The 22,224-nt window shown below is 37.7% G+C and overlaps 1 protein-coding gene across 8 annotated transcripts in view; it reads right to left on the bottom strand.

The window, feature by feature from the left end:
- The window catches only part of Trmt2b (tRNA methyltransferase 2B), a 53,605-nt gene that overhangs the window by 5,659 nt on the left and 25,722 nt on the right, over window positions 1–22,224 (bottom strand). For 3 of the 8 annotated variants that reach the window (XM_077106658.1, XM_077106659.1, XM_077106660.1), the window contains 7 exons: window positions 19,230–19,376; window positions 17,337–17,431; window positions 16,787–17,001; window positions 16,528–16,629; window positions 15,449–15,568; window positions 15,141–15,240; window positions 7,521–8,390 (listed from right to left, as the gene is read on the bottom strand). In XM_077106658.1, coding sequence (XP_076962773.1) covers window positions 8,264–8,390; window positions 15,141–15,240; window positions 15,449–15,568; window positions 16,528–16,629; window positions 16,787–17,001; window positions 17,337–17,431; window positions 19,230–19,376 — 906 coding nt within the window. In that variant the 3' untranslated portion in view covers window positions 7,521–8,263. Of the gene's footprint in view, window positions 1–6,745; window positions 6,788–7,520; window positions 8,391–15,140; window positions 15,241–15,448; window positions 15,569–16,527; window positions 16,630–16,786; window positions 17,002–17,336; window positions 17,432–19,229; window positions 19,377–22,224 lie in introns of those variants that run through there. The other 5 variants (XR_013154631.1, XR_013154630.1, XM_077106662.1 and 2 more) reach the window with 5 other exon arrangements.

Here is a 22,224-nt window from a genome sequence, read left to right as displayed (position 1 = left end):
AGGGATGAAAATCTTTACAAAGGACTGTAAAGTCTAGAGGAGGAAGAAGCAGACAAGATATTTGACTTACAAATCACTTTTTTTTTTTTTTGAGTACCTGGGACTGAACTCTCAGGAGTGCTCTGCCACTGAGTCACATCCCCAGCCCTATTTTGTTGTTTTTTTTTTTTATTCAAAAGTATTTATTTCCACAAATTTTATCCACAGCTGAATATTAACAGTGACTATTACAAGCATTTTTTCTATAAACAAAGGTGTAATTTACATATTTGTCCAAAATGGAAAAATATTATCAGTAGCATTTCTTCTATAATGATATATTTACCCCTGAATATGGTGTGGACTCCTTCAGAGGAAGCCCTTCATCTAAACATCAATGGATGGCAAAATGTTAGATCCAAATCTGGATTATATTGTGTCATTTTAGAAAGTAGCTTAATTTCATCTGATTCCCTTTAATTAGAATTTTTAATTAATTTTTATTGTAGGTTGTTCAAAACATTACATAGTTCTTGATATATCATATTTCACACTTTGATTCAAGTGGGATATGAGCTCCCATTTTTACCCCATATACAGATTGCAGAATCACATCAGTTGCAGAACCATTGATTTACATATTGCCATTCTGGTGTCTGTTGTATTCTGCTGCCTTTCCTATCCTCTACTATCCCCCCTCCCCGCTCCCCTCCCCTCTTCTCTCTCTACCCCCTCTACTATAGTTCATTTCTCCCCCTTATATTTTTCTCCTTTCCCCTCACTTCCTCTTGTATGTAATTTTGTATACCCCTGAGGGTCTCCTTCCATTTACATGCAATTTCCCTTCTCTCTCCCTTTCCCTCCCACCTCTCATCCCTGTTTAATGTTAATCTTCTTCTCATGCTCTACTCTGTTCTTAGTTACTCTCCTTATATCAAAGAAGACATTTGGCATTTGTTTTTAAGGGATTGGCTAGCTTCACTTAGCATAATCTGCTCTAATGCCATCCATTTCCCTGCAAATTCTATGATTTTGTCATTTCTTAATGCAGAGTAATACTCCATTGTGTATAAATGCCACATTTTTTTATCCATTCGTCTATTGAAGGGCATCGGGGTTGGTTCCACAGTCTTGCTATTGTGAATTGTGCTGCTATGAACATGGCTGTAGCAGTGTCCCTATAGTGTGCTCTTTTTAGGTCATTAGGGAATAGACCGAGTAGGGGAATAGCTGGATCAAATGGTGGTTCCATTCCGAGCTTTCCAAGAAATCTCCATACTGCTTTCCAAATTGGCCGCACCAATTTGCAGTTCCACCAGCAATGTACAAGAGTACCCTTTTCCCCACATCCTCGCCAGCACTTGTTGCTGTTTGACTTCCTAATGCCCAGCCCTATTTTGTATTTTATTTACAGACAACTCACTGAGTTGCTTAGTGCCTCACTTTTGCTGAGGCTGGCTTTGAACTAGCTATCTTCCTGCCCCAGGCTCCTGAGCTGCTGAGATTATAGGCATGCACCACTGTGCCCAGCCTGTTTTCTTGTCTTGTCTTTTCTTTTTTAAACCTACAATTTTATGTGTACTTTTTCTCATCGCACCAGACATTGAGCGTTAAGACAGAAACTTTAGTGATACTAGGCCATACCCAAAATGAATTAAATCAGAACCTCTGAGGCGATGATGCTTAGGAATCTGTTTTAAAAGGTCCTCAGGAGCAGGGCACGGTGGAACAGGCCTGTAATCCCAGAGACTCAGGAAGCTGAGGCAGGAGGATCACACATTCAAAAGCAGCCTCTGCAACTTAGCAAGGCTCTAAGCAATTTAGTGAGAACCTGTTTCAAAATAAAATGGACAGAGGATGTAGCTCAGTAGTAAAGCACCCCTGGGTTCAATTCCTGGTACTTAAAAAAAAAAAAAAGTCCTCAGATGATTAGAGTGTGCAAACAAGGCTGAGAACAGTTGCTATAAACCAGTGGTTCTCAAACTTGAGTATGTATCACAAACACCTATAGAGCATGTTAAAACAGACTGCTGGGCCCCAACCCCAATGTTTGATTTAGCTAAGTTGGAGCTTGATAATATCTGTAATAAGCACCCAAGTTATGCTAAAGCTGCTAGTCCAGAGACCACACTTAAAGCCCAACCTAGATCACTGATTCTCATCGTTGACTGCACATTAGAATCTTGGGGTAGGGGGTGCATTTCAATAATACTGGTGCCTGAGCCCTTCCCCAAACCAATTAAATTGGGATATCTGGGACCCAGGCATTGGTATTTTTTCATTATTCTCTAGGTGATACTAATGTGCTGTTAAGTGAACAATCCATTGCTATAGACTAGATATTTTACAGAAAGAAGATCATACATCTCACATATTAGAATACAGTACTACAAGATTAGATTTTGCCTGAAAAACCCAGCATCTGGATCTTGGTTTCTAAATATAACTGTATATTAAAAGGAACCAGTGCTCATTGGAAATGGCTGGTTCCAGGACTAGGGCAGGAAAAATGCACAATGAGCCTGGGAATCTTGTGCCAAAATCTAAGGATGGGTTCAAAGACCAATGAAGCCATGTCTAAAGGAAATGGGAACCAGCCTAAAGGGATTCCCCCTGGCCAAACTGGAAAAAAATTGAGCAAAGAAAATGAGCTGAATAGCTGGGCATAGTGGCACATGCCTGTAATCCCACAGCTCAGGAGGCTAAAGCAGGAGGATTGGAGTTCAAAGCCAGCCTCAGCAAAAGCCAAGGCACTGAGCAACTCAGTGAGACCCTGTTTCTAATAAAATACAAAATAGGACTGGGATGTGGCTCAGTGGTTGAGTGCCCCCAAGTTCAACCCCCAGGACCAAAATTAAAGAAGCTGAATACATAACACTGAAATTAAATAAGAAAAACAAGTGATATTTTAAAAAAACTGCCATAATTGGCAATGATATATGAACTTCTTGCTATGAAAATTTGTATTTAAATAGAAAGGATTATATATACTTCCCTTGCCTTTTTGAAGAAAATAGTTAATGCCCTATAGATGAGGAAAAGCTCATTTTTACAGTAGAATATCAGCTATAAACAGTGAATGACTGATTTAGGAAATCAAGATTGTACAACTCCCAATTAAATTACTATCAGAAAATTTTAAAAAATAAAAAAAATAGTAATAAATGGATGCTAAAATCTTTAGCTAAGAGGTTGTTGGAAACAGGAGTGTTGCAAGTACCAGTTGCAAGGTACCAGTTGGGGACGTGGCTCAGTGGTCAAGTGCTCCTGTTTTTTGTTGTTGTTGTTTTTTTTTCCTGGTACCAGGAAAAAAAAAAAAAAAACAAAAAACAGGGCTGGGTATATGACTTGTGTAACAACTGCTAGGCCCTGGGTTCCATTCTCAGTTCCACACACACATAATTGTAAATATTATCAAAAATATTCTAATCTGGATCTAATCAAGCAATTTGACCTAATTTCCAGTTTACAAGAAATTCATGTGTTGGAAGAAGGAATTAAAAACCCCATAAGAAAACACACCATCCTGATTTACCCAAGACTAATGGGATTTCCCAGATGCAGAATTAGTGCTTGCTCAAAATGGCAAGAGTCCAAGGCAAACCAGGATAGTTTTTAGACTATGGTCAAACAAATCCATAACATGGGACAGGCCTGGTTCTCAAGAAGTCAGTGCCACGAAGAGTGATTCAGGAGAATGAGGCAGGTGGATCACAAATTCATGGTCAGCCTCAGCAACTTTGCAAGATGCTCAGCAACTTAATGAGACCCTGTATCAGAATTAAAAATAGAAAGGGTTAGGGTTGTAGATTGGTGATAAAGTGCCCCTGGGTTCAATTGCCAGTGCCATGAAAATTAAAAAGATGGGGAGAATGTACTAGATTTGAAAAGACTGAAAAGATACAACCAAATACAAAGAATGAATTGGCCATGAAAGACTTTTGGGGGAAAATTGAATATACACCTACTCAGCCAGGTCATGCATGTAAATAAACCATGCTATTAAGTATACTGGTTACATTAACTGTTTTCTTCTTGTAATGACTTTCTGGATGAAGAATGTTGTACTCTGATAGAAACTCTAGTGCAAACTCCATCATATCTGTGAACCACAAGGTAGTCTAGATCACACTTTATGAAGCAATGGACTACATATTTTCTCAGTAACAAGTGCTGAGAACTTGTTAATTTTCTTAGCTGGGCTTATGTTGTTATGGTTATGTACAAAAATGTCTTTATGCTTACAAGATGATGAGGTATTTAAAAGTTAAGTGTCAAGGTACTTACAAATTCACTTTCAAATGGTTTATTAAAAAACATTTACTCAGGGCTGGGGTTGTAGTTCAGTGGTAGAGCGTTTGCCTAGCATGTGTGATGCACTGGGTTCGATTCTCAGCACCACATTAATAAATAAATAAAGGTACTGTGTCCATCTACAATTAAAAATGTAATATTAAAAAAACACTTACACATGTTATATTAACACACCATGTTAACATTTATTGAATCTTGGTGGCAGATTTACAGCTTGTTGTACTCATCTTTCAATTTTCTTTTATGCCTGAAATTTTTCATAATAAAATTGATGAAAGCTCAATTCTAAAATGAGCTAACAGGATATAAAATAACAAAATAATGAGGAAGTAAATTGTCCATAGCCAATCCTGTATTTATCCATCCACTAGATATCCCTTCAAAGAAAAATATCCAAGTTTAAAAAACAGATGAGTTAGCCAGAAGAGGTAAGGAAAAAAAGTTGAGGAAACAGTTTTTTGTTGTTGTTGTTGTTCTTTTAAATCTACATCCCTAGCCATTTTATTTATTTATTTATTTATTTATTTATTTATTTATTTATTTTGAGACAGGGTCTTACTAAGTTGCTTAGGGCCTCATTAAGTTGCTGTGGCTGGTTTGAACTCATGATCCTCCTGCCTCAGCCTCCTGAGTTGCTGGGATTACACGCATGTGCAACCACACCCAGCCAGGAAACAGAATTTTAAAAGGACCAAAATGGAAGAAATTTGTCCTTTTAGGAAAAGTTATTCAATGTGTACAGAGAAATGAGGCTCCCTAGATTATGAAGTGGCTTTTTAGGTTCATAAAGGAGTTTAGTACTTTATTTTAAAAATAGTAATAAGCCAATGACAGATTTTGAAAGCAATGGAGAAATATAATGCAATGTGCATTTTAGAGAAAAATAACCCAGGCTGTAGAGAATTTTCGGAATGGAAGGGGATAAGGAGTGGATATAAACAACATCAGTTGGAAAGATGACTTTTGCAATAAAAATCTGGTGAGAAATGATTATAGCCTGCAGGGTCGGCAATTTGATGATAAATTAGATGAGGGCAATAGTACAGGATAATTCAGATCATTCCTAGGCTTCGCACTCCAATGACTCTGTAGACTGGTATATTCATTAAGAATAGGAATAGAGGAGGAAGAACAGGTTCAGGGAAAAGAAAGGACTCAACATTGAATACATTGAGTTTGGAGTATTTAGAGGAAATAACCAGGTGGAGCCGGGTGCAGTGGTGCATGCCTGTAATCCTAGCAGCTTGGGAGGCTAAGACAGGAGGATTGCAAGTTCAAAGCTAGCAGCCTCAGCAACGTAACAAGGCCCTAAGCAACTCAGGAAGACTGTCTCTAAATAAAATATAAAAAAGGGTTGGGGAAGGGGCTCAGTAGTTAAGCACCCCTGAGTTTAATCCCCAGTATCAAAAAATTAAAAAGATATACAGGTGGAAATCTACCTTTTAGGCAGTTAAAACAGGAATAAGAGAACTCTGGTTTCTGGCTTAGATAACGGGTATATGCTGTCGCCATTTACTCATATTGGGGGGGGGGTATAGTTGCATTATAAATTCAGGGACCAAGGATGTAGTTCAGTGGTATAGCATGTGCCTATCATGTGTGAAACCCTAAATTTTAAAATTCTTCAGTTATAAAAGTCTTTTCAAGGGCTGGGGTTGTGGCTCAGTGATAGAGCACTTGTCTAGCATATGTGAGGCACTGGGTTCGATCCTCTGCAACCACATATAAATAAATAAATAAAATAAAGGTCCTTCAACATCTAAAAATATATTTTAAAAAAAAATCTTCAAAATGTAACCCCAAAAGATGGGGAATTTTTTTAAAATGTATGTTTCAATATGAAATATATATATATAATATGTATGCTTATATATATGTGCATATATACATGTTTCTGTTTCCTATTACATAAAATTAAAACATAAGGAAGTAGGGAAAAAAACTTAGTTGACTACCATAAGCAAAGGCTTAATCATTTTAGATTATTTTCTTCTATTAAAATGAATAGTCATCGTAATATGTGTGTGTGTGTGTGTGTGTGTGTGTGTGTGTATTATGCTCTTTTGATGTCTTTAAAAAAAAACAAAACAAAACACCTTTTTGGTTGCAGAGACTGCCCTTCCTAGAGTTATCTAATTCTTGCTACCTTAAGGGTGTAGGCAGAAGGTGCCTGTTAATCAACTTTCCATCACTGTGACAAAAAGATTTGTTTGGTTCATGATTTCAGAGGTTTCAGTTCAAAGTCACTTGACCCCATTGCTTCTGGGCCTAGGGAAAAGAACAATATCATGGCAGAGAGCACATAATGTAGAGAAAAGCTGTTTACCTCATGGTGGCCAGGAAGCAAAGAGAATAGATGTCCAGGATGCCCCAGTCCTTTTCGAGGGGATGACCTCAATGACTTAATTTCCTTCCACCAGGCTCCACCTCCTAAAAGTTCCACCATCTCACAATCGCTCCACAGGCTGTGGATCAAGCCTTCAACACATTGGATCTGTAATGTGCCCCAAAGTCCCAACTGTAGCAATGTCCTTTATATACAAAGGGACCCAATTCAGAGCCCTACTACCTCTATCTGGTTGGTGTACTCTAAGAAACAACATTATTCTACCCGAATCATCCTAGGGCGAAGTACCAGACAACTAGAAACCACACCTATAGCTCAAGCCTGTCACAATTGTTCAAACTAGTTAATCCTAAACTGTTCACCCTTCCTTATCTTTCCAGAAAAATCCCCAGTAAAGGCTATGGCCTAAACCTTCCCCTTGCTCTTGCCTTCTGCCTCCTGACAACCTTGGTGTCTTTCTTATGTATGTGTCCCTCAGTGATATTGAATGTCTTCTGTCCCTAGGACCTGTGAGATAATACGTATTGTTTTCTGGAGCCTCTCCTGTGTCTCCTTTTGTAGCTGCACCTGACTGACCATCTCATAAAAGAAAAGGAAATAAAATATAGTAGCTTCAACATATATTTTTCTGATAAAGAGGCTTCTCTAGAAGTATTTAGTACTCAGAATTACAAATACCAGTTAACCTGATATCATTTTTTAAATTACACAATGATTGCTAAATTACATATCCTTAGAGTATTAAAAAGTCAAAACATAATCTGTGTTGGTGGGCAACTGTTCAAGAAAAACTCCAGAATTGAAGAAATCATGAACTAGAGAATTTTGAAGTCAGTTTTCCATATATACTTTATTGTAATACATATTATAATAGCTCCAGATTCTGTAGCTTTCTGCCTTCATACTACACAGCACAATTACAGGTATTTGATCTCTTCTTTGAAAACCTCCCTTCCCTTGGGGTCTCCCCAATAATTCAATCTCCTTCTGTAGGTGATATCTATTTGGTTGTTCCTAGAGAAAACCATATTTTTAAAGGTTATTCAACAAGCCTCAAATCCTAGAAAACCAAAGGAATGAATCTCTACTGATGATCATTTAGTCACCCTACAATCACTATAGCAGCTGGCTCTGCTTTTTTTAAAAAGCTATGTATGTTTCAAGTTCTAACTCTTGATTATCTCATGACCTTTTAAGTCTTAAAAATATCTAGAAATAGTAAAATCTCTAAGAAAATGCACAGATCCCAGGCAATGTGAAATTATTATCACCTGCTAAAAAACTCAGTTGTCATGCTGCAAGCAGAATCAGAAGGAGGAAACAAGACTATAAACTGGTGCCAAGGGATCTATATCAGCTGATAGGAAAAGGAAGGGAGAAGTCTAAATCCAGGGCCAAGATGTGGTGACTGGTCAAAACTTGGCAAACATGAATAATCAAAGGAACCTAACAATTAAGGTTAAATCTGCTTCAAACAGGAGCCTACTATATTCTTCCTGTTCATATCCAAAGACTAGTTTCCCTAGTAATGTTCTCAGAGTCTGCAGTGTAACAATATCACAAACCTGGAAGTTTCCAACATTTCAGCCTCAACAAATAACCTTCAGTGTTCTAGGAGGTTTCTTATCGAGTAAAGAGGAGCACCAGCTCGCAGTGCAGGGTATGGGGAAACAAATCCACAGGTACAGCTCGGCTCAGGACAAAAGGCTCACCTACAAGCTTCTTAGCAGAGTTTGGAGGACAGCACAGCCTGTAAAAACAAATCATATTGATTTCTAAAAACAAAAGTACATACAAGAACACAAATGCTGAAAATGAACAGGGCACTGTGGTGCACACCTGTAATCTCAGTGGCTCTGGAGGCTGAGGCAGGACACGAGTTCAAAGCCAGCCTCAGCAACTTAGTGAGGCCCTAAGAAACTCTGAGACCCTGTCTCTAAATAAAATACAAAAAAGGACTGGGGATGTGGCTCAGTGGTTAAGTGCCCCTGGGTTCAATACCCAGTAGTAAGAAAAAAAAAAAAAACTGCTTAAAATGGAAGCCTTTCCTTTGTGTTCCCACAACATCCCATGTTTCTCTCATATATCTAGTTCATCATATTTAATGTAATGGTTTTTCTTTTTTTAATTTTTATTTGCAGATGGACACTGTCTTTATTTTTATGTGGTGCTGAGGATTGAACCCAGTGCCTCCTGCATGAGGGGCAAGAGCTCTACCACTGAGCTACAATCCCAACCCCAAATATAATGGTTTTTCTTATCCATCTTTTTAAAATTATTTTAATTGTCAGTGAACCTTTATTTATTTGTGGTGCTGATAATCGAACCCAGTGCCTCACACATGTCAGGCAAATCGTCTACCACAGAGGTATAACCCCAGCCCCTTATCCATCATTTTAACTGTAGTTCAGATGCTCCTCAACTTATGATGAGGTTTTATGTTCTGATAACCCATAGTAAGCTGCAAATATCAAGTCAAAAGTACACTCCACAGGCTAGATTAGAGCATATGCTTAACATGCACAAAGCCCTGGGTTCAATCCCACAGTATCAAAAAAATAAAATAAAAAAAGATCCTTTGGTAATCATGTGACTGGGAGATGTGGTCTGCTGCTGCTGCCCAGCATCATGGTATTGCTAGCTCAAAAAATGATGAAAATTCAAAGTGTGGTTTTCACTGAATGTGTATACCTTTCACACCATCATAAAAAAAATTCCAACCATCATAAGGTAAAGACCATCTGTATAATATTTCTGAGGATATAAATGAAGCAAAAGCCATTTATCATTCATCTGTGTTCCCAGATGTGACAGGAGTTCAACATATATTTGGTAAATGGAATGTGAAGCCTAAGTCAGGTACTGTTCTGAATGATTTGCAATCAGAAGGCAATTACTAAATATTCACTGAATTATATTCATTCTATTGAAATTTTCAAAGTAGATCACTTCTCCCCCCTTTCTCAATGGCTCATTACAGAAAATGCAGTCAGACAAAAAAGAACAAAAATTCACTTATAAACTCCAGAAGAATCATCACTCCAAACTTTTCAGTGTATACCTTACAAATTATGTATATTTAAGTTGATTTTTAAAGATGGAGGTGCATTGTACTTAGTTCGTACTGCTTTACAACGCGATTTTTCACACATCACGAGCACCTCTCCATTATAGGTAAAGCTACCGCACTTTTACTGGCAATATGCCATTTCACTAGATAGATGTAACAGTTTATTTATATAATTGCTTGCTACTGGAAATCTAAGCTGCCTCTAACCTTTTGCTATTTCAAAAAGTCCCTCTGTGAATATAAGTAGTTATAGCTTTGCACATTTAGTGAAACTGCTAAGTTGAAGAGCCTATATTTTTTTAAGGCCTTAAGACATGTACCACTAAACTGTTCTAAAAAAGGTTGTTACCAGTTTAAACCCAAGGAAAGTGGAAGAGTGTTTGTTTCCCTGGATAACACTCAAGTTTAAGCAGCACTGTTCCATTAAAATGGTGGCTCAAGCGTGTAATCCCAGCGGCTCAGGAGGTTGAGGGAGGAGGATCGCGAGTTCAAAGCCAGCCTCTGAAAAAGCGAGGTGCTAAGCAACTCAGTGAGACCCTGTCTCTAAATAAAATACAAAATAAGGCTGAGATGTGGCTCAGTGGTCAAGTATCCCCTTTCCCACCGCCAAAATAAAAAAAAAAAAAAATCAAGCACAAGACAAAGATATTCAGTATTACATTCACAATAGAACATTTTTAATACAATAAGGAATAAAAAGTTTTGGAAGGAACAACTTTGCAAACATTATGCTATTTGAAAGAAATCAGATGCAAAGACTCATACAATATAGGATTCGATGTATATGAAATGCCCAGAGTAGGCAAATCTATAGAGACAGAATAGTGATTTCCTAGGACCAGAAGGTGGTGGTTGGAAGTAAGTAAATGATTTCAATAGGTATAGGGTTCATTTTTGAGATGACAAAAACATTCTGGAATTAGATCGTGGAGATGGCTACTCAAGTCTAAGAACATATCAAAATTCATTGAATCATATTCTTCAACTGGGTGAATTGTATGACACATGAATTCTATATCAATAAAGCTGTTAAAATAACACACCCTAGAGATTTTCATAGAGAACATAGTCATTCATTTTCATACTAGTACGACATTCTATTGTGTGGATAAGCACATTTGATTTAATCAGTTCTCTTCTGATGGTCTTTAGTCTATTTAATCTTTTGCTGTTAAAATACTGCAATAACTTTATAGACACATTACATGTATGAATTTTACCTTAGAATAAAGCCTCAGGAATGAAATTTCTGGTTCTAAGGGTATATATACTTCTGTAATTTTAATCTATATTTCTAAATTTCCCTCCAAAAGGATAGTACCAATTTCCATAGGGTTAGTGCTCAATTTACCACAGTTAGTTTTTTAAATGCATGTTATCTCATATTATTGCCAACCGTGCACATCAAACTTTTATACTTTTGCCAATCTGAGATGTAAAAAGTGGTATCTCGATATACTTTTAATTTCATTTCCATTACTATGGGAGAGGCAGTATCATTTCATGGTTTGTAACCCATTTATAAAATGTCCTTTTCATATCCTATTTGTTTTTCTGCTGCACTGTTGTTCTTTTTCTTATTGATTTCCAGGAGTCTGCTATAGACTTAGAAGTTTTTGTGATATAAACTATAAATTTTTTTTGTCTTCTGTCATTGCTTATGGAGCTTTTCATCATGTGTAAGTTACTGACTTAAGTTTTATTGATATAGAATTCACATACAATATAGCTTACCCACTTACAATTCAGTGATTTTTAGTATATTCAGAGTTGTGCATCCATCATCACAATCAATTTTGGATCACTTTCATTTCATTAGCCCAATATTCCACACACCTCTTAGCAATCACATACCATGTCTCCCCAGAACCCACCTCCACCCTAGGTAACCATAAATCTATTATGTTTCATAGATTTGCCTATTGTAGACATGTCATTTGGAATCATACAATATGTGGTCTTTTGTGTCTGGCTTTTGCATATATTTTTGCAATTCTTTTTCCTATTCCATGGGTTGACTTTTTTTTTTTGGGGGGGGGTACCAGGGATTGAACCCAGGGGCATTTAACCACTGAGCCACTAACCCAGCCCTTTGTTAATATCTTATTTAGAGACAGGTGTCACAGAGTTCCTTAGGGCCTAAGTTGCCGAGGCTGATTCTGAACTCAAGATCCTTTTGCCTCAACCTCCAAGCTGCTGAGATTACAGGCATGCACCACTGCAACCAGCAACTTTTTACTTTCTTGATGCTATCATTTGAAGCACAAAATTCTTTTTTATTATTTCAATACATTATTTTTGTCCTTGGGCTTTTGATGTCACATCAAAAGCCTAATCTAAGGTCACAGAGACATAAAATCATATTGGTTTTCTTCTAAGAGTTCTTTAGTTTCAGCTCTGACATTAAGTTTTATGACACATTTTTAATTCATTTCTGTGTATAGTATAACAAAAGGAGAAATTACATGTGCCTCATAATGACATTTCAGTCAACAACAGACTGCATTTTTTACAGTGGTCACATAGCTTATTTCACTTAGTAACATCTTAGCCATCATGGTTTGTGTAAGTATACTCTATGCATACTGGAAAAAATCACCAAATGACTCATTTCTCAGATCATATTCCTGTAGTTAAGCAACACACAACTATATTTTTATATAGTCAGATAGAACAACCTTTTATCACATGGCTTCTGAATTCTCAGAGATGGCTTCTGCATGCCAAGATTATAATGAATGCTACGATGTCTTAGGGTGAAGTTATGGTTCTCCCCCATTTTACCATTTAAATCTTTTATTAGTTTCTGATTTATCCTGGGTTTACAGCTTTTTTTTTTCTTTTGCCATGGCTACATGGCTGTCCAACACCATTTATTGAATAGTTCATCTTTTCCTCCACATTTAAGATGCCACCTTCACTACACATTCAGAAATATTTCAAGCCGGGTATAGTGGCACACACCTGTAATCCCCGTGGCTTGGGTGGCTGAGGCAGGACGATCACAAATTCAAAGCAGCCTCAGCAACTTAGTGAGGCCCTAAGCAACTCAGTAAGACCCTGTCTCTAAATGAAATACAAAACAGGGCTGGGGATGTGGCTCAGTGATCGAGTGCCCCCGAGTTCAATCCCTTGTACAAAATCCACAGATTTGCCATTTTTCTCATTTATGACTTCATGGTTTTGTTTTACCCCTTCATATTTAATTACCTTTTTGTTTGGGGCAGTACTAGAGATCAAATCCAGGGAGTGATACACCTCTGAATTACACTCCCAGCCCTTTGTAAGACTGATTCTACGTTGCCAGTCTGGCCTCAAAATTGCCATCCTCCTGCCTCAGCCTCCATAATCACCATGATTACAGGATTATACCACTATGCTCAGCTTTATATTTTTTTCTAAGAATTCCTTATTGTTTACATGTCAAATGTTAACAGATTTTTTTGTTTCATAGTTCATTAACTTATGGATTTTTTTTTTTTGGCAGGACTGGAGATTGAACCCAGGACTTCACACATGCCAGGCAAGCACTCTACAAGTGAGCTACATTCCCAGCCAACTTAATTTTCAAGTCCACAAGCTAAAAAGGAACAATAAACCTAAAGAAAACTGAAGAGAAAGAAAAAACAATGATAAAAAAAAATCTAATCTGGGCTAGGGATGTAGGTCAGTGGTAGGATGCTTGCATAGTGTGTATGAAACCATGGGTTCAATTGCAAAAATCAAAATAGTTGACCAGGGCCAAAACTAGAGTGAAGTGAGTTATAAGCATTTAAGCATTTGGAGCAAAATTTAACAGGCCAACAAAAATCCCAGTAATCAATATAATACTATGATGCAATATTTTAGAATATCAAATTGGAAAGTTCCAGCCTATAGGCTAGTCACCTACTTTTATAAATGTTTTATTGAACTCAATACCAGGATTAGGGTAAGGAACTGAGGTAAGGTTTAGCAAGTGCAAGGGCATTTAAAATTAACACATAATAATTTTATATATTTATGGAATACAGTGTGATATTTCAGTGTGATATTTCATGTATATAATATGTACTGATCAAATCAGGATAGTTAAAATTTCCATCTCCTTATCAGTGTTTGGAGGCTTAAAGCTCCTCACTTGTAGTTATTCATAAAATATACAGTAGGTTATTGTGAACTATAGTTCCCCCACTTACTAATTCTAATGAACTACATTTTGGTACCTGTCATCCAACCTCTCAATAATCCCCCTCATCTCACCCTCCCCAGTACTTCTACACAGTAAACAAAACAACTAGCAATGAGACAACCTACAGGATGAGAGAAAATATTTGCAAACTATTCAACCAACAAAGAACTAATATCTAGAACATATAAGGAACTCAAAAATGTAATACCTAACAAAATTAATCCCATTAAAAAATGGGCAAATAGCCAGGTGTGGTGGTGCACACCTGAAATCCCAGAAACTCAATAGGATGAGGCAGGAGGATTTCAAGTTTGAGGTCAATCCAGCAACTTAGTGAGATCACATCTTGAAATAAAATAAAAAGGATAGGGATATCACTCCATGGTTAAGCACCCTAGGTTTAATCCCTAACACCAAAAGGGGGGAAAAAAGGATAAATGATATGAATGGACACTTCTCAAAAGAAAAAATTCAAAATGATCAACAAAATTATGCAAAATTGCTCAATAACATGAGCAATGATGTAAATGGAAGTCAAAACCACAATGAAATGTCATGTAGGGAACAATTTAGAGTTTCCTCAACAAACTAAAAATAGATCTATTATATAATTCAGCTATTCCACTTTTGGGTAAATATGACAATCATATTCAAGAAATGAAATCATCTTATCCAAGAGATAGTGGAACACCTATGTTCATTCCTATGTTATGTTAAATAAAATAAGACACAGAAAGACAAATACCACATATTTTCATGTGTAGACTCTTAAATAAAAAAAAGGGCTGGCTATATAGTTCAGTGGTAAAGCACCTGAGTTCAAGCCCCAGTACTCAAAATAAAGAAAAATAATTAAATATTGTATTAAAATTTTATCTCAATCACTGAAATTTGACAACCTCTTAAAACTACATACCCAAAGTTAGTGCCTGTCTTGCCCCAACCTAGACTAGGACCTTAAATGACTTTTAAAAGTGGTATCATTTTTTTCTTTTAGTTTTCTTTATGCCTCTCTACATTTTCTAAATTGTGCACAGTAAGCATGGATTACTTTGATAATAAGAAAAAGTAATTTTTTTAAGGAGAGAATCTTTTTTTTTTTTTTTCTTTTGTAGATGGACACAATACAATGCCTTTTTTTTTTTAATGTGGTGCTGAGAATCGAACCCGGGTCCCGCCCGTGCTAAGCGAGCACTCTATCACTGAGCCACAATCCCAGCCCAAGAAAAAGTAATTTTTAACAAGAAGCCAAGACTCACTCAATGATGTTCCTTGTGGTTTCACCATGGGGCTTGCAGGAAACAAAAACTAGAGTGCGGATGGCGGTGCAGTTTCGAATTGCTTGAACCACCTGGTAATCTAATGGAAAAAATAACTTATTAACATAATTAACCTATCATGGTCACATTATCATGAACTCCTAACTGACAAGGACATAGGATTGGTTAGGAATAGAGGAGAAGCTGATAATTAGTACACAAAGAGCCCCCTTAGCATGGTGTGGGAATGAGGAATCAAAGCTGGGAAGACATCATAGGGAACATCCAACTAATCCATTCCTCCTTACGCAGTCCAGCGCGGGCAGGGTTCACCACAGCAACGATTAACTGCCTGTCTTCCTTTGATTTGAGTAGCTGTGGCAAAATCTTCTCTGCTCTACCAGTGTAAAATTCACAGTTGGTGATGCCTGCAGAAGAGATGCCCATATGATAAAACTTGACCCCAGGAAGAGAAGGTTCAGCTTTATCAAAATGTATAGGAGCCAGGGCTCTGCCATCTTCCTTTTGATTCTAGCGTACCTATGAAAAACAATGAAAGAGATGCATTTGGACTGCTTCATTCTTTTTTTTTAATATTTATTTTTTGGTTGGACACAATATCTATATTTATTTTTAGGTGGTGCTGAGTATCGAGCCCAGGGCCTCACATGTGCTAGGCGAGTGCTCTACTGCTGAGCCACAACCCTAGCCCCCTGCTTCATTTTTTCCAAAATATTTTGGAACATCTCAGTAAGCCTTTCAGCTTGAAAGACTAGTGTTATTTTACAACTTAATGACTCACATGTATGTAAGTACCTATATCAAATGAGAACCTTGACTTTTACTCAAGCATTCTTCCTGCTGGACTGGAGGATTTTGCCCAGCCTCAAGAGCTATCTGAAGGTGGGGTAGAAGGAAAAAGATAATTGTTTTCTATATAATAGTTTGGGATGATTTTATTTGACGAAAAGTTCTGCTGCTGAAAATATAGGTTTGAAACTTGTCATATTACATAATGATGCCTTGTGATTCTAATGTCAAGAAGTCTCTTCTGTCTCAAGTTTTATGAGTTCCCTTCCTATCAGCTAGGCTTATTCCTTCTCTCAGGCTCTTCTGGACAAAAAAAATGATACTGGGAACTTTTCCAGAAAATCATCAGGACCCAACTCCTGACTATTCCAGAATTTTGCCTTCCCAAGTTCAGGGATACAGTAGTTCCCCTTTTTCATATAACTCTTTCCATATCATGTAAACAACTGCATCTCTTTTATTCCCCAGTCCCAGAGATAGAAGCCAGTACTATGCACACAGTAGGCAAGTGTTGTACCCCTGAACCATGGCCCTTCAACTGTATCTCTTCATTTCCCCCAAAATGGTAACTGTTTACCATTGAAGGCTGCAGTCCACCTGGCATCCTCTACTGCCTGCTCCACTAATTCAATCCCGAGGATCTGGGATGCATGCCGAGCCAGAGACAGGCCAATCACACCTGGAGAAATTAGAGGATAAGAGGAAGGCATTTCAGGGTTTTAAACACATTTATGCCTATACCACCTACCCTACCCACCCTAAAATGGCTCTGAATATTATGTAGACAGCATTTGGGAGCTCGCATCACACAGCTTCTTCCTTGGGCTATCACTTGCCAGTTCCACAGCAGATGTCAAGGAGGATGGTATTAGAATTCACTCCACTCAGCTCTCCCACAGTTCGATAGAGCATCTCTGCACCAGCAGTGTTAATCTGGAAAAAAGCATCTGGAGAGATGCGAATCTTCAAACCCAGGAGATCTTCAAAGATATGAGGTTCCCCAAATAGGAGCTGGTAGGGGGACTGCTGATGGCTACAACGGGTCATTTTGCTAGGAAAGAAAGACAAAGCATCTTAGAATGGCAGACCATTCCATCTCTAGTGCTTGGTTGGAACGGGATGCCCCCATCTCAGCAAGGAGACAGAGCTTCCTTGCCATGGCTCTGAGGGCTCTGTAGGAATTCCAATCTCAAGAGATGGGGGCACAGGCAGATACTCTCACTTTTACATACTGATCTGGATTCTCAGACCTGGCTGGTATATGAAAACCAGGACCACTCAAGCCTAGATCCTCTGCTGTCAATAGCCCTGCACCAGCAATCCCCAAACCCAGACTACAGCAAGCCATCAGGCTCCTACTTGCTTGTTTGGCTGTCCCAGATATACCATTCCTGGAAGTAAAGTGAGGTCAAGTCACAGACTGCTCCAGGGCCTTTGATGAAAAATTCCTTTATGGCTTCCTTCTGAATATGGAGCTCCTCCTGTCCAGACCACAAAAATCAGGAGTATAGGAAAGACTTACCTCTAATAAATTTTCTCTCCAAGTTCTATGTTAATCAGTCCTACAGTAATCAGACAAGAAGATATGTCTCTCAAATCTCACTATAACACTTAACATAAAACAACATTCTATAGGAAGAAAAAACATATTATTTTCACATCTCAGTAGAAGCAGTGCTTAACTTTTCAGCTTTTTACCAAACCTATACAATAGAACTGGTACTGTCTTTAGTTAGAGCTTCTAATAGTTCTCTAAAGAAAGTGAGAGTTGTCTGGGTGCAGTGGCGCAGGCCTGTAATCCCAGTGGTTCAGGAGGCGGAGGCAGGAGGATTGGGAGTTCAAAGCCAGCCTCAGCCATTTAGTGAGGCTCTAAGCAACTCAGTAAGACCGTGCCTCTAATAAAATGCAAAACAGGGATAGGTATGTGGCTCAGTGGTTGAATGTCCCTGAGTTCAATCCCTGGTACTTCCCACCAAAATAAAAACAAAAACAAAAAAAAAAGAAAGTGTGAGTTATTCTTGTAAAAAAGGAGCTAAACTAAGCTTCTGTCCCATCATGCAATGGCAATAACTTTCCATTCCCTTCATACTTCTCCACTTCAGAAATCCCAACCACCCACCCAAACACTACCTCAGAAGACATGAGTCCTAGAAGAAATGAAAGAAATTCACAGAGGAGAATGAGAATGAGAATGGTGGCTCCTTTTGTTTAGTTCAGAATATCTGGAAAATCCCTACATCATTACAGAGAGCCTAAGCATTAGCTTGACACACCGACATAGCTCAATAAAACATATTGGAGCCATGTGTAGTGGCGCATTCCTATAATCCCAGTGGCTCAGAAGGCTGAAGCAGGAAGATCTCATGTTCAAAGCCAGCCTCAGCAGCAAGGCCCTAAGAACTCATCCAGACCCTACCTCTCAATAAAATATTTTAAAAAGGTTGGAGATGTGACTCAGTGGTTAAACACCTCTGAATTCAAACTCCGGTACCAAAAAATGACAACAAATCCATGTTGGAGACACAGAGTTAAAACACCAGGCCAGGAATTCAAATCCTGGTTTTGCTATTAACTGACTTTTTTTTTAAAAGAGAGAGAGAGAGAGAGAGAGAGAGAGAGAGAGAGAATTTTTTATTTTATTTTATTTTTATTTTTTTAGTTTTCGGTGGACACAACATCTTTATTTGTATGTGGTGCTGAGGATTGAACCCAGCGCCCCGCACATGCCAAGCGAGCGCACTACTGCTTGAGCCACATCCCCAACCCTTAACTGACTCTTTAACCTTGAGTATTCCAATGCCTCCATTTGCTCATTTTTTTTAAGATAAGGGTGACAACATTCCTCTTTCTCCTGCCTATTCCACAAGTTGGTTGAGATGATTACCTAAATATAGGAATGCTTTAATATGGGAATATTTGAAAGCTCCAAGTGCATTACAAATTCAAATTATACTTTTATCTGGACTATAAAATTCTGAAATTCTAGTCTATAGAATTGTCTTCTTGGCTTAGTGTACCTACTATTATGAGCCAAGTTCTTATGAAAATACTTAGGAGTTACTGCATGATAATAAATTTGGCAACCTAGCCAGTCTCTGCAACTTTATAGATTGCCAGCAGTATGTACCCTTTCCAATTTCTCCTAATTCCCAAACCCTCTCAGAAATATTTTGTGGATGTGTGATTTCTACTATCAGTCCCAAAACTTCCAAAAACCAACTGAAGCATTAATAGTAACAGTGTTACTACAGAAGTTGTCCCTTTTCCTGTGAGGCTCACCTGACTTAATTCCTGGGGATGGAAAATGATGATAGCCATTGTATGTCCTTGATTATTGGTACGAACTATGAGCTCACGCCAGTATCCACCTTCATGAAACAGAAGACAGGGTTCCAGTGGAGACTGTTGAAGGAATACTTCATAGTACTAAGAAGAAAACAGTATCATTACATGGGCAAAACTGTCAAGTTCCACAGCTGATTACTCTAAGAGGTGATTTTTTGAAACTATATTGTGCTCCCCAAGAATTCACGTTTAAACCTTCACCCCCCAATACCTCAGAATGTGACTATATTTAAGGATGTGATTAATTTAAGATGAGGCCTCTAAGAAAGCCTTAATCCAATCTGATTGGTATCCTAATAAAAGGAAATTTGGACACAAAAAAATGGCCACTTTCCTCAGAAGAAACCAAAACTACTAAGGACTATGACCTCAGACTTGTAGCCTCTAGATAGTGAGGAAATAATTTGTTACTGAAGTCATCAACTCTGTGGTATTTCACTATGGCAGCCCTAGCAGAATAAAACAGTAGTATAAAAAAACATGAACCCTGCCCTTTGACCTTATAGAAGACACAATCCATTATATCTGAAACTGTGAGGTACACAAGGGCTTGCCTCAGTCTGGCACATAATATATGCCCAATAAATATCTTTGAAAGAATGTATGACTGAATAAACAGGAAAGGTATTCAGACATAGCATCTCAGTCCATTCTATATATAACATGGAATATAATAAGTTCCCATTTCCGTGAATTCCTCCTAACAGCAATTCCTGATGTCTAAGCTATGATTCATTCTTACTTACAACTTCCTGATATAAGTCTATCATTTCAACATCATATAATCAGGTACCAAATACACTATAGATGAATCAGATCCTCCATTTCCTCCTAGTAAATATAAGTCAAATGTAATTCTGATTTAGTTGCTGTGATCTCAATAATCCTTAAAACCAAACTTTTCAAACAAAAGCCACTTGCTACAATACACACCATTTGATTAAGTCCTTTTATTTTCATAATGCATGAAAGCTTACTATATTTTCAAATGAACTCCATATTATAAAGGGAACGGGGAAGTTATACCAAAAAATAGTGCAGGCTGGGGTTGTGGCTCAGCAATAGAGCACTCGCCTAGCATGTGCGAGGCCCTGAGTTTGATCCTCAGCACCACATAAAAATAATAAAATAAAGGTATTGTGTCCAACTACAACTAAAAAATAAATGTTAAAAAAGTGCTACCTGAGAGGTTCAAATCATTTAAAGATGCACTTAATGACCTTTGCTATAATTTCATATAAATGTAATAGATACTAATCTATACTGGACATATTCTTCAAATTTTGAGGTTGATGATTTAAAGAAAGCCTGGTTCAATAGTTGTTCAATGGCTGCATCGGAAACAGTGTTTTTTGGAAGCAAAATCTAAATGTCACAGAAGTCCTGAAAGGACGGTTAATTGAAAACCTGAGCTTGACCTGGAAGATAACAGGTAAGAAAACCAGCTTCTTTACTGTATGACTAAAACTTTTGTTTCTTCATTGTAAAATAGAGACACACTCCTATTCTATGGGAATGCCCAAGTATTAAGACCGAATGGGGACCTGGGGTTGTGGCTAAGTGGTAGAGTGCTCGCCTAGCACAGGTGAGGCACTGGGTTCGATCCTCAGGGCAACATAAAAATAAATAAATAAAGGCATTGTGTCCACTTACAACTAAACAAAATATATAATTTTAAAAAAGACCAAATGGGCTTTCTGGTTAAAAGGTTAAAATAACAGAACATGCCTCCTGCAAATACTACTAAAATGAAGTAAAGGAATAAGAAAAGGCCTAAATTTATTTTAGCTTATTGTTCCAACAATGCTTCCTTCTTTTTCTCCTGCAATCCTCACATTCCTGCCTTACTAATACAATATATAAACATGCTTTTATTCTCCCAGTTTAAGGAAAAAAGAAAATTTCTAGACTCCATATTCCCCACTAGTTATTGCTCCATTTCTGTTCCGCTTCATAGCAAAACTCAACAAGCACAATATTCACTGCCTCTCATTCTTCTCCTTGCCTGATTGAATCAGGGTCTCATTACTCCACCAGAACAGCTCACATTAAAGTAACCAAGGACATCTTAAGTCATGAAGGAAAAAAAAAAAGAATTGGCCATTGGACTAACTTCTTCTATGTGGTGCTGAGAATTTGAACCCAGCACTTCACATGTGCTAGGCAAGTACTCTACTACTGAGTCACAACCCAGGCCCAATGGCCAATTCTTAATCCTTTATATTATTTATCAACAGCACTGAGAACAGCTGGATGAGTCATTCTTCTGTCCACTTTACTTGGCAATCAGGACACCACACTCTCCAGTTTCTTATTTCCTCATTGGCTGCTCCTTCTCAGTCTATTTTATAAGCCTTTCCTCTTCTCCTTGTCTTAAAATGGGAATGCCTAGGGCTCAGTCCCTGATCCTCTCCTTTTTCCTATTTACTTTCACTCCCTTGATCTCTTCCCAGTTTTCTATTTTTAAGTAATATCTACATAATAAAAAACTTCTAGATTTCTCTCCCTGGAATCCTAGATTAATACAGTCGTGTACCACATAATGACATTTCTACCAACAATGGTGGTCTTATAAGATTATAATACAGCCAAAAAAATTCTTGTCACCTAGTGATACCACAGAAGTCACCACTGCACTGTCATAACAATGCATTACTCACATTCGTGCAGATGCTGGTATAAACAAACCTACTGCACCACCAGTCATATAAAAGTATGTCACTTACAATTATGTATAGTACATAATTTACTGTGAAACAAACTACACTAGCAGCAGCCTCACATATTTCATATTCATGATGTCTCTTGATTGCATTATTTTCTCTCGTGCTTGATTTACTCTTATTTTGTTCATCATGGCCCCAAGAACAATAGACTATACCATATAGCTATGCCATATAGCCAAGGTGTGTAGTAGGCGATACCATGC

The sequence above is a fragment of the Callospermophilus lateralis genome, chromosome X (genome assembly GCF_048772815.1).
Source record: "Callospermophilus lateralis isolate mCalLat2 chromosome X, mCalLat2.hap1, whole genome shotgun sequence".
Lineage (NCBI taxonomy): Eukaryota > Metazoa > Chordata > Mammalia > Rodentia > Sciuridae > Callospermophilus > Callospermophilus lateralis.
Note: the sequence above shows the minus strand (reverse complement) of the source record. Positions and strands in the feature narration are given on the sequence as shown.